Source organism: Megalobrama amblycephala, linkage group LG3 (assembly GCF_018812025.1).
Source record: "Megalobrama amblycephala isolate DHTTF-2021 linkage group LG3, ASM1881202v1, whole genome shotgun sequence".
Taxonomy (NCBI): domain Eukaryota; kingdom Metazoa; phylum Chordata; class Actinopteri; order Cypriniformes; family Xenocyprididae; genus Megalobrama; species Megalobrama amblycephala.
This window is the reverse complement of record NC_063046.1, coordinates 29,224,697-29,238,239: the sequence shown is the minus strand read 5'-3', so window position 1 is coordinate 29,238,239 and position 13,543 is coordinate 29,224,697. Positions and strand designations below refer to the sequence as shown.

Here is a 13,543-nt window from a genome sequence, read left to right as displayed (position 1 = left end):
AGACAATGCAAAGCAAAGTGAACAAATAAATAATTTAACTAGTATTACCAATATCCTAAAAAATTAAAATGCAGGAAATGTAATTTATTATGAAATTGTAAAATATTTAGATATTATAAATTGATTGAAGTAGAACTACAACATGAGATTGAAAAATAATTAAACAAAACTTTGATATTAAATATAACTCATAGCTGTAATTAAACTTTAATCAATTGGGGGCAGAGCTTTTCTTATATAAGGAGGGGGGGCTTCAAGGAATACATACAATTTTAAATTAAAAAAACATGTTTAGATTCAAATCTAAAATCAAATCTATGCATATATCGAATCAAAATACGAATAATCACCCACTCCTTTTTTTAATCCCCATAAATCATAAACACAGTGTCTCAGAACAAGCCATTTTCATTTTCGAGCAGTCTGACAACATATTGCTCAGACCCAGTCCACGACTGTTGACGGACTCTGCTGCATTAGCATGGTTTCTGACCAGAGCGAGTTGTACAATGTTGCCATTTTCTCCAGGTAGGAGCAGCTGTAGCAACAAGAATGTCTCGTAAGCAACTCAGGTGTTTTGTTGTTGGATGTAAGGATGAACAGTAATGAAGGTGAGAGCAAGTGTTTTTGTGTAATTCGCTGTGTATGTTGATGATAATGCAAGGGGGAGAGAGAGTTTATGGATAAGACTTTAATGCTGTGATTTACTTGAGTAAAAACGGACGCTTCATCTTTTGTGTGATACAATAAACTTCATAAAACTCATCAGTAAAGTTTTGGCCATCATTCAGATGGGTCTGGTACAACAGGCTTGTAGGATAAAAGCAAGATGACAACATAAGTTATAACCGTAATTAAACTAAACTATACCTGTTCTATCTCCATGCAGCATATATTCTCTGGCTCTGTAAGATCATTGTCTGACTCCGGTTCGAACATAAAAGGCTGAATGCTGCTACTGACAGTTTCTGACATTTTCAGTTCATGAGATCCTGTTTTGTTGTGGCATGATGTTTTAAAGCTCTGCCCTCTTCTTGAAAGGGGGCCGGGAGCAGCAGCTCATTTGGATTTAAAGGGACACACAAAAACAGTGTTTTTGCTCAACGCCAAAAAGTGGCAATTTTAACATGCTATAAAAAAAATATATATATATATATATATATATCTGTGGGGTATTTTGGGCTAAAACTTCACACACACACGCTCTGGGGGACATCAGAGACCTATTTTACATCTTGTAAAAAGGGGCATAATAGGTCCCCTTTAATCGAATCATGAAATTCCAAAAGGGCCCCACCCCTATAGGACACTACCTCCATCCTGTTCGTCCCTCTAACTGTATGACTTCAAAAATAACAACGTATAATACTACATCATGATCAGAGCAACATCCCACGTCAGCCGTTCACAGCAGCACTGCAAAATACAGAAAGCATCTTTGCCACAATCCAAAGCAGCTTAGAGAAATCGATCAGGTATAAAAATCAGCCGTTGGTGCATGAACCCTCCATTAATTCTATCATCCTGAAGACCACACACACATACTGGGAGTTTCACAAGCTCAGTGTTCACCATTATGTAGTGCTGAGGTCTGATTGGTTAGCATTAGGACAGTGTGCGGTCCTCCAGACCAGTGAAATAAAGCGAAACTACATTTGAAAGCGCAGTCATTGCTGAATCACTTTGATAAAGAAAATGCAGGTAAGTGGAAGATGTGCAGCTCAAATCTGACATATACTTAACATAATGAGAACACTATTGTAACAAATTGTAAATTCTTTGTGCATTAGTTGCCAAAGTTTCAGCATTGTCACAGGAAGAGTGCATGAAAGTTGTAATATTACTTTTATGTTGTATATATCTAATTAATCTCAGACAGAATGCGTTTGGTTGAGTTTATTAACCCACTAGCAAAGCGCTTCAGTTTACCAGTGTTCACTAGCTCTTCAGCATCAACTTAAACGGCAATGACCGACATTAATGACTATGATTGGGTTATTTGAGAGTCATATTAGATGTTTTTTTTAGATGTCTTTTAGATGTTTATTTTTCAAAAAAAAAAAAAAAAAAAAAAAAACCTGATATTATTATTAATAATACAGCAGTGTTATTTTTTCCTTATAATTTCTTCAGCAGTAGGCCTATGTTAAGACTGCACGATATTGAAGAAAAATGGGATATGCGATAACCTGTTAACGTAATATTCATAATGCGCTAAGAATAATGCTTTAAGTGCGTAAAATAAATCTGAATCATTTTAAATATTTAAAAACTGAGTGATGTTACCAACATGTTTCACATTCTATTTTTTAAGAGAAGGAAGCATCCCTACAACTTCTGAAAGTGTTTTACTGTAGTATTAGCAACATAAAAAGCAAGTGTAATATTAATGTCAGCGTAAACCAGGGGGTTTAGGGCTTCAGGTAGGCCTACATTAGGTTTATTTAACAACAGAAGTTGAATGAAATGTGTATATATATAAATAATCAATCAATAATAGAAGTGGTCTAAATATTTAAAAATGTACATATAATATTTGTCACAGTGAAGTTCCAGTAAATGGGCCTCATTCATGAAACCTTCCGTAAATGAGTAAATTCAGAGTAATTTGCGTGTAAAACTGACCTTTCCAAAAACTCTCCTCCGGATTCACAATTACCATAATCCCAGCCTATGAATTACAACTAGGCAAATTATGTGTTCAGGAATGGTGTGGAATCTTCTGGACACCCTTCTCAGGTTTGGCTCCAGTATATTGCTTATATAAAAAAAAAAAAAAAAAAAAAAAAAATTAACGCATGCCCATCAAAGCCTTTTAGCTAGCTGAAACAAAAATGTCAGGTGCTCTTCTGAAAAAGGACAGCTGGTGGGGCTTGAAAGCACTTTGGATGCGCAGCGTTTTTCCAGCTGAGACGCTTTGGTTGCTATGATTTGGAATATCCACAGCAGTAACGTGTTACTTGCATCTTATTTTATAGAACATTACTGAATATAAAAATGCAGTAACCAGCAATATTAACTTCTTCATTGTTGTTTAGTCATTGTACAAGTAGGAGGGTTGGTGTAGTATTTGTCCCGCCCCTCCTCCAATATGACTGGATGGCTGGGTAAACAATGAAAGTGACGAGCGCTGCGTTTTATGTAAAAGACAAGGCAAACGAATTTGTGAAATATTATGGTACACAGTGCATCAAAACACAGCGTCATGAGTTTGCCTAAAAGAACACAGAACGTTTTAATGTTTTACACACCATTTACAGGTGGTAGGGAACAGGTGTAAATTTCTTTCGTACCAACTAACATTTTGAAAATACAAACATATTTTCATGAAAATTTACATCAGAACGGCTAATTACCAAATTAGTTTGGCTCCTGTTTCATGAATGAGGCCCAACGATTTTATCATAATGCCAAAATTTCAGTTCAATACTAGAGTCTACTTATATTTGTGCTCCATGTGCGTAAATCAATGTTTATGTGAATAAAAGAAAAATTAAATCTATTCATCATATAAAGTGTGTTTCTTCAGAAGAAATTGAATTAAATTATTTGAATTGAATCATTTTGGGATGAATTCACTTCAGACTAAGTGGTTTTTGTGACAGTCTCACTAAAATGGACTTTTTGGTCTGAGAAGGGAATTGAGTTAGCTTTATTTCAAGAGATCAAGAATAATTAGATTTTTCATGACATGGCCTCTTTAAACACCCTACCATATGGCAAGAGAGAGTGCTTTGCAGACATTTCCTGTTTTCTTTCTGAACAGTTTATCAGTTTTGGATGGTTACAGTGAGACTCAATCGACCTCCAGCAAAATCACTCGTTTCACTGCCAAACTGGAGAAAATTCTCACCACAGCCAAATCAACCTCTGACCACCATAATAAACTCCTGCTCAAATTCATGTCCAACAGAAAGTCAAGCTGTGTCTTAGCATACTGAAATGTATATATTATAACGGCACAGACAAATTTAACTGATATAGACCAATCACTAAAGACACCCACACACTACAAGATAATCGGACTGATTTTGGGCCCAATTCTCCCCTTCCAACAATCCTAGTTAAAGACCAGATTGTCTTGATGGTTCTACAGATTATCTAATCAGTTTAGTGATCGAATCTGCTCCGAAGAACGTCAGGGCTGCACTGTTCTCAAATTGTAAATATTGGGAAAGATTTCTGGAGGGAGATTTCTGACAGAAATGTGGGGGGACAAACGTGCGCACACTCTGTAGATTGTCATGTAGAAAAAACAATACCAAATCAGAAAGCTTAGTGATGGGAGACAGAAGCATAACATGACTTCATCCAAAAAAAATGTACCCCACAAATTTTCTGTAAAAAGCAGTCCAAACGCTATTATCGCCACTTCTTCTGGCCCACCGTCCACCATGTTTGTCTACTCTAGTCACATCTGACCGAGAGATTTTGCAAGATGGTTCACAGTAGAGACTCTGGATGTTGGTGACTTCGGTACCAAGTTACTGAAATTTTAAAAATGTGACGCTTTGAGCGCTGTTGAGTGGATTCGTAAATACCTCTGATTGGCCACTGTTCACGCGCTCATCAGATTTGTCTGTGATTGGCTTCAATGATCAATGCTTCAAAAACGTTGTAAATAGTAATCAATGACGCTCTTCATCGAGCGCTTGCAGATACACATGGGAGCATTTGAAAGCAGGTGTCTATCACGGACCAGTCGGCTACAATAACTGGTAGCCTACTGTATTTATTAGTGCTTGACACCAATTTCACGATTTCAATTCATAAACTTGCTAAACAATTACAATACAATCTTGAGTCAATATCAATTAATTTGGATAAATATCAGGTCATAAACTAGCTGCATGTTAATTTTTCTCAAGGCAAAAATTCTCTCAACAGGAGCCCTGTCAGCTAGTATTATTATTAAAGGTTAAAATTAACAACTCAAATTAATAATAGTTAACTTATAATAGTTAGACACGTAAATCTGCTTTGCGTGCGCAAATACTATGTTTCACAATGCCGCCTAAACATCTTCGGTGATCGTCGCACAGGTGGGAGTCAGCAGCTATATACAGTGACCTTGTATGGTATGGAGAAAATGTGATTGATACAGACTGGTCCAATCAAGAGGTTGCAGGTCTTCATTGGTTTAATTAAAACCCATACCTTGTCAATACACGTGCTTGACTTCATGCGGCGCTGAGCAGACCGAATGAATGCCGTGATTGAAAAATCTGTGAAGACACATAATATAAAAGATAGTCCCTTCACTACATGCTAGAAGAAAAAAAAAATTAATGAGATATATGTAACAATATGTTCAAATTACTATTGAAGATGTTTAAATGTATAGAAATAATTATTTAATGGCATTCATTAGCCACATTAGCAGGAGCACAAACAGGAATGTTCCCGACAGGTGCTGCTGACCTCCATGTGGTAAATCCCTCCTGGAGAGCGTTGTCATGATTTAACAGCTGCCACGGTGCAGCAACTGTCTGACATGAACTTACCACAGCGAAATCTGACAGAAGTCAAAGCTAAAGAGCTTTTTGCCTGAAAGCATTAGTATGTTAAGTACAAAATGAAACTGAAGACTTTCAGTGGCTCAGTACAAGTATTTTAGTCCCCTCACGAGTGTCTTAAAGGTAAAGCAGTAGATGATTGATGGCTCCTTTAAAGAGCCTGCACTCTGACACACATCCCTTCCCCCTGTAATGGAGACATAAACCCCCCTGACTTTGCGCTAAGCGCTCAAACTCACGCCTACAATTGCACTCTAGACTCTCCAACCAAACGCTCTTCTGAAAACATGAGCAGATATGAGCAGAGTCTGTTGGAACTGTCAGCCCTCAGCTGCAGATAATGGAGGTGTTGCCATGCAGGACAAAAATCCAACTGCAAAGAAGGACCCACTATAGCAGCATCAACTCAGGAGTGTGTGTGCGCACTAACAAGTAACCAAGGAAACTGTTTGTCTTCAATTTTGAGCACTAAACACTAAGGAACAGAGAGTTCATTTCATGCAATTTTGCTTCATGCAGCTCTCTAATAGCATGACATAAATTGACAGAAATGGAGGTGCAAAATCCTAAATGACATTGGACCCCCACGTGTGACTAATACATCATTTAAGCCGACATAAACACACTCGACACCAATTATCCAAACGCTAACAGCAAAACATCCAAAAAAAGAGAGGACCTGCAGTGTAAGAGTTTACACATATGACACTGGTGGAACTCATTACAACTTCAATACTCCAGGAAGTACAAGCACTGAACGTCCAAATAGTCTGAGGAAAACAGGCCACAGCTACTAATTTCTATCACAAAGACCTGAATAGAAACCGAAGTTCAAGGATCAAAATAGTTGCTTTGTTTTACACAGTGAAGTTCTCAACAGGAATGTGATCAGACTTGAAAATAAACTGAAAATAAACTCATTTGCGACCTCTCAAACTAATCTGTTGGCTGAACATTTGTGTGCGCTGTCAGATGGTTCTAGTCAAATCGTGTTCTTCTGAGTGCCAGTCATTTGGAATATGAATACCTACCTTTCCCACATTCACACATGACATGATGATGTCTCACTTAACAAACAGTCTATTGTAATACATACTAACACAAAAGTGAGATCCACTTACCCTCTCTGTGGCCTTGCTATTCTGAAACGTTGCTCCCGTCAACCTGCAAAAAGAACAGTCGTATGGTTAGACTGCCATTTTTATCAGTAAACATCTGTTGATTCCCAGCATTTTTGGACTCGCTGTCCTTTACCTAGATTATCATGCTGAGAACAACACAGGGGCTAATTTTCAGTCTTTGTGTATTATTTATACTACCTGTATTAGAGTTGGGTATTTCCCTTAATAATTCACAGAAACAGACCTTACAAGAAAGTCAGATAAAGACTGAACGGGTCAGATATAACTGGCCTTATGTAATGAAATGCAAAAGCAGAATACAAGCATATAGCCTATTGCCCCTGTACATTAAGAAAATTTACACTTTCTCATACCATATTATATACTAATTGTATAATACCATTTATTCGTTGGAGAAAATCAGACATGCCTTCATATTCATTACAACATTATGGCTAAAATATCCCAATAATTTCACCCAACAATCTCAGCTAGGTTAAAGAAACCAAGTTCATTATCAAGCACAGCAGAATTAAACAAAAACACCAAAGATCCCATTACATCAATCAAAATGGACCGTCTTCAGGCAGTCTCATTCAATGGCATGTTTTTAGCCTATTTTGCTCTTTCCATGAAAAGCTTTTACCCACAAGTCTCCCATTCTAGACATAACTCATTGTTTCTATACCAAACTACAACTGAAGGTCGCAATACTGGTAACATAAAGCGTTCCCAACAGAGCACAGTCCAGTCCACTGCATTAAAAACAGACTAGTCCTGCTATAGGACTGTAATGCGGATTCCTCAACTCAAGCTTTATGCATTACACCTACATAAAGGTTTGGCTTGGAAGTGAAAGCACAAGTGTGCATTATGAAGCTCTTATCAAATGATAGTTCACGTGACAGTCCTGAACAGCAGCAGCTTTCTGTTCAGCAATCAGCAGGCCTCTGTGCTCAAACCAGCAGGCCAGACGCAGACTAACACTTCTCACTACATATAACTTTACACATTTCTGTTGACATACTTTGTGGAAACAAGCAAGAATATGAGCAACATTCAAATTAAACGATACAAACAGACACTGAATGTGATGGTCGCATAAGTACTTTGACGTGTTGTATTTATATTTTATTAACACGTTAGCTTTGAAACAAGCAAGTAAAAATCAGGTAGACATTTTATTCGCAGCAAGTACTCGGAGAGTCGCTGGTATAACTTTTGCTGGGATCGATACTTCCTTTAAATGACGCGATTAAAGCACACTGCTGTATGTTACTTGCATAAGTAGCTTCTTAAAAATGGAGAACATGACAGGCCTTATGTGCTTAAAACACAACACTGCTACTATACTAACACACTTGCTACATTGACATGAATTTAGCCGGGGAGTGACCATGCGTTTTCCAACGGAACCTCTAGTTTCTTAATTTTCAGAGCGATCACAGTTGAAAATACATGCGACTCTGAGACCGCACGTGCAACACAGGGAACGACCTGTCCGAGTTCTGCTCATCACCTGCATCTTTTTAATTACGATGCATCATTGTTACACTTCACAATGATGCTAAACTTAGCAGAACGGTTACACACGTTTAGATAGCTCTTGAAGCAACCGTGCATTTACCTCTGATCAAAACAGCACCTATAAGCGAAATAAGCCCGGTGGGCGCGCGGTAGTCGATCTGCTCTTACATAATGACGCATGTTAGCGCGTGCTAGCGACCGTAAACAACCACCAGTTAGCTCGCGCAGCTACAACCGTGAACAATCAACACTTACCCTCGATGCCCCCTTTTTCAAACGAAGGGAACTGAGTAGGTATGTTGTGCTGACACAGGGGAATGATTGTTTTGTGGGATTTGTGAATTAGTAGTTTTCTCTGATTACGTCTTCCCACGACAACCTACTTTCTGGGTGAAGGAGGGACGGTGCAAAATGGCTGTCTTTCCTGCATGCACCATCACATTTATTAAAAGGGGATTGGGGTGGAGCCTCTGTCGAAATGTACTGGGCAAATATGTACTTTTGGAGTCAAAACGTTGATAGACGCGACTATAATAACAAATTCTGTTTGTCTTTTATGACAAATTGCCATATAAATACTTAAAACAGTACTTAGAAGGAATTGTTTGAAACACTCCCCCCTTCTTAAAGAGACAGATAAACGTTTCTCTCACGTGGTCGCTGAAGTCAATAAAAGCTCAAGAGGTCTGCGTGTGTGACATGGAGATAAACATCAAATGTATGCAACTGACAGACTGGTTAACGTGAACTGTGCTTTTAATGTCTGTGCAGTTGTGTTGGTATTAATATGTGTTTTATTATAGAATGCGTTATATAATGCATTCCCAATGGCAAATAATCCTAAGAAAGCACAAATACATTGTATCCACACTGTAAATGTACATTATTAACCACGTCTACAGACACATCATTGTTCATTGATGTCCATCCATATCCGTGTTTATTGCCAAAGAGGTTTGCATATTATTACTGTGCACGTGTAACTAACAAGACCGTACAAATTCCTGCTTTTCTCAGTGAAATACTAGTGATGCTTATTATTGGCATTTTTAGCTGCATTGCATTTTTTTATATTAATGTAGATGGTTCTTGCAAATGTAGGCCATCCCTTTTATTTTAAGTTTCTTCACTTCACACAAAAATTGTTACTTCAGTATCAATGGCATCTGATCAATAGCTAAAGATAGGTGTTATTTTCCAATCGCTGGATACTATTGGAAACGAGGTAAACGTATCCAGCAAATTGATCTCCAGAACAGAAGAGGGCAATGTCGAGGATCTGTGGCAGGCGTCGAAGAAAAAAAACGTACAGCACGTCTCTTTCATATGCAAAGTCCTTATGTAGGAGTACGTAGTGCAAACTTCTGTGACATGTTTCGTTCTTTTACATGAGGAACGATGTCCAGTGTTTTAGCAAGGATTTTATTTTATCCCACACTCGCTTACAATGTTGTCATGGAAAAGGTCACCTCCAGGGAATGGTTTAATCGCGTGGATCCGACTGTCATTCTTGGTGCTCTCCCATTCAGGTCAATGACAGAGGAGGTAAGATTTGACGTTTAGTGTGTTTTTGAGAGTTACGTCCAGTCCTGTTTCAGGGCTCAGCTAATGCCTCTTATCTCATTTGGCTTTAGTTGGTCCAAAATGAGAAAGTAAGAGGAGTCATTACCATGAATGAAGAATATGAAACAAAATATTTTTGCAATTCACCTGAGGTAAGTATCTCTGCTAACTCATTCACTCATTCCCAGCTATATATATATATATATATATATATATATATATATATGTGTGTGTGTGTGTGTATACTGTATATGTATATATGTAACAGGAGTGGCGAGCTGTTGGCGTTGAGCAGATCAGACTCGACACAGTGGACCTGACAGGTGTTCCTACCCTAGAGCACATCCACAAGGGTGTGGAATTTGCCTTGAGACATCGAGAGCAAGGCACTAGTGTCTATATTCATTGCAAGGCCGGCCGCTCACGCAGTGCAACTATTGCAGCTGCATACCTCATCAGGGTGGGTATCAGTCTGTCAACCAAAACCATGAACAATAATAAAACCAGCAGCATCAATACCAAAGCTGTATGTCATATGTCACCACTGTAAACAATATTTGTCTCTGTATGGTTGCACATTTCTTTAGCACTTTCTTTCATGTAGCACTGTACAAGACACACCTGGAATTTTTTTTGTCACAGTATTGTTGGTGGGGAATTTTAGAGGGGAAAACTGATATACAGGTTAATTCAAGTGATGCTGTTCACTTCTCTACATGAAACCCACATATGCATGCTGAATACAAAGGGATTTTTATACTTCAGCTTCACTTCACCTTTTTTTTGGGAATAAACCAGAAATAATTTCACTGAGAGATGCACAATATATTCTTAATGTGAATTTGTTCCTTCTTAAACCTGTATCAACCAGTTATTTCTGAAGATATAATTATATGCATAGTTATATAAAACATTGACAAGAAAATCAGTCACATCTAAAGTTAAATGTTAGGAGACTCAAGAGTGTGACAGTCTTTGGAATCTGCATTAGATGTTAAACCAAGGTTATAATTATAGGTCTTGATTATAAGGATTTAGGGGAATAAAGAGAGAATAACCCTAAAATAACTAGAATTTAAATTTAAAGTAATCGATTTGCAATATATTATATTTTTATTTCAAAATATGCAGACAATCACTCTTAATCATGTGCCTAATATGGCAAAAACAGCTCTATTCATGTTTCTTGTCTCATCACAGTTATGAATTAGCCTACAATAATCACAAAAATGAAAGCCTGTTTCATTAGACAAAAAAAAAATTGAGTAGTTTGCATCAATGGATATTATCCCCCTCAGTGTCTACGGAAGTTATGGCCCTGTGTTTAACCTCTATTCTCCTTTCACAGCTACACTGTTGGAGTCCAGAGGAGGCCTGTAAGATGCTGGTCTCAGTCCGGCCTCATGTGCTGATCCGCTCAGCCCAGCTGGAGATGCTGCAGGAGTACTATAAGCAAGTGTGTGCTTCAGAGTCCAGCTAGAAGATACACAGTGTGCAAATGCTGACATTTATGCTAAATCTCATATACTGTACAATCTCATATACTGTACAACTAATAAGTTGTTTTTTCTTTGTCAAAGTGCATATTTTTATATATTCGTTTAATTTTTGTACTATACAAAAAAGTAGACTTTAATAATGTCCATCAGCAGTTAAATTGTGTGTAAAATCTTGTAATTTCTGTCACCTCAGATGGTTTAGTCAGTAAATTTCCAAATAATATTAGATCAGATTTGTTTGTTTTTTATCTGGAGCTCTTGGTGATCGGTCTTAGCTGAAATAGAGAGATGTGTACAACTGGTTCTGTACCGACTTATTAATCCATTTGAAATGCATTTTAATTAATATGACAAAACAATGGTATCAGTTCAGTTTAGCTTTATGCCCAGTGGCATGTAGAGCAGTAACAAAGATTCACCACTTCTGTCTCACTGTTTTGGGCCAGTTTCTGAATGGTACCCCAGGTGTGGTTCAGGCCAGGGCCTTCAGTCCTGCTTCCACTGTTCGGCGCCAGGTGTTCTTTGGTCTTCCTCTCTTTTGTTTACCCTGTGGTGTCCAGAAGAGGACAATCCGGGCAGTGTCATCTTGTACCCTCCGGATGACGTGTCCACTCTTTCTCCATTGCCTTCTCATACTTTCTTGCTTGCACTAGGCAAGTAGTTGTTGGTTAGAGATGGTTTTGGGCCAGAAGATTTGCAGAATTCTCTGGAGGTTCTTCATGTGGAAGGTTGACAATTTGATAATGTCATTCACTGTCATTCTCCAACATTCAGAGCCATAAAGTAGACTGGAAAGGACACAGCTCTGGTACAGTCTCAGTTTAGTGTGGGTGCTGTATTGTGAGGACCTCCACAAATTGTTCTACATACTAAACCCTTGCTGAGACGTTTCTTGATGATATGTTGTGGTCTATTTAGTGAAATATGTGAACAGTGTTTTTAACCCTAGAGGGCCTACTGTATCATATTTGTTACATGAGTTTCTAATGCTTCTGAATTATTGATATGATCAAAACATTGCTCAAAAACCCTTTGCACACAATCTAGGTTAGGTTAGAAAGCTTTATTAATCCCAATAAGGGAAAGCTCATTTGCCACCATTGCAACATACACATAAAAAACAGTACAAACAATTAAACATTACATAAAAAAAAAGACAATTAAAAAATGCTATAAAAATACAACATAGTAAAATACAATCACTAAAGTACAGTAATTAAAAAACCTAACTGCAGCAGGGATAAAAGACCTAAATCGCTCAGTAAAACACTGCTTTTAAGTCCACTAAAAACATTATATAGTGGATGACCTTCATAACAGAATCATTTTTAGGTTTTGCCCTTGTTCTCTTTTCAACAGTGACTTCAAATGTATCTGGAGGAAGGCCAATAACTGAACCAGCCAATTTTATTAATAATGCTGTTATTGTCATCCACAGTAATACTACGTCCCCAACAGAGCACTGCATAAAACAAAACACTGGGCAGATTCCCTGATAAAAGACATAAAGAAGCTTCTTACTAATACCAAAGGATCTTAAATTCCTCAAAAAGAATAATCTGGATTTTGCCTTCTTTAACACAGACACACTATTCTTCATCCAGTTTAATTTACTGTACAAGTGGACACCAATATATAAGACTGAACTGAATTTATAAGACCTTTAATTGTCACGGGTAATACCGCTTCTTATTTTCTTCTAAAATCAATAATCAACTCCTTGGTGTTCTCTACATTCAATTTACTTAAGTTAGTTTACTTTATCCCTTCTGCCCTTTGATTGATAGTTCATACTTTTTTAATAAGTAAAAGGGCTTTTTGTATAAATCTATAATTGTCCACCTTCAGGTGGTGTATGTGTCTTTTAAAGGATTAGTTCACTTTCAAATAATTTAATAATTTAATATAATCTGATAATTTACTCATGCCCATGTCCTTCTTTCTTCAGTCGGAAATAAATTAAGGTTTTTGATGAAAACATTCCAGGATTATTCTCCTTATAATGGACTTCAATGGCCTCCAAACGGTTGAAGGTCAAAATTACAGTTTCAGTGCAGCTTCAAAGGGCTTTAAACGATTCTTGGATGACATGGGGGTGAGTAAATTATCTGGAAAATTTTATTTGAAAGTGAACTAATCCTTTAAGATGAACATTTACTGGACTGAAGCAACTTGGGTTTACCTGGTTATCCTTACATCATTTTTTAGGAAAATAATGTTAAAGTGTATGTATCATTAAATATGATACAACAAGCTTTTGAGGAACGTTTATTGCATTGCATTGCATTCTACAACGCTTTGATCAAAATACTTATTT

General features: G+C 37.4%; 2 protein-coding genes across 17 annotated transcripts in view; one reads left to right on the top strand and one right to left on the bottom strand.

The window, feature by feature from the left end:
* celf1 (cugbp, Elav-like family member 1) overlaps window positions 1–8,728 on the bottom strand; it is a 30,168-nt gene extending 21,440 nt beyond the window's left edge. Inside the window, exons 1-4 of one of the 16 annotated variants that reach the window (XM_048184972.1) lie at window positions 8,420–8,720; window positions 6,638–6,680; window positions 5,158–5,225; window positions 2,626–2,758 (exon numbers count right to left, since the gene is read on the bottom strand). Coding sequence is in view for 1 of the 16 variants with exons in the window: in XM_048184975.1 (XP_048040932.1) it covers window positions 6,638–6,680; window positions 8,265–8,344 (123 nt within the window). In the remaining 15 variants the exon portion in view is untranslated. Of the gene's footprint in view, window positions 1–2,625; window positions 2,759–5,157; window positions 5,226–6,637; window positions 6,681–8,264; window positions 8,360–8,419 lie in introns of those variants that run through there. The other 15 variants (XM_048184960.1, XM_048184973.1, XM_048184971.1 and 12 more) reach the window with 15 other exon arrangements.
* A 691-nt stretch (window positions 8,729–9,419) lies between these two features.
* ptpmt1 (protein tyrosine phosphatase mitochondrial 1) lies at window positions 9,420–11,452 on the top strand. The gene is made up of 4 exons (XM_048184979.1): window positions 9,420–9,709; window positions 9,799–9,879; window positions 9,996–10,187; window positions 11,076–11,452. The coding sequence occupies exons 1-4, from the start codon at window positions 9,563–9,565 to the stop codon at window positions 11,205–11,207; spliced, it is 552 nt and encodes a 183-aa protein (XP_048040936.1). The 5' UTR covers window positions 9,420–9,562; the 3' UTR covers window positions 11,208–11,452.
* The last annotated feature ends 2,091 nt before the right edge of the window (window positions 11,453–13,543 follow it).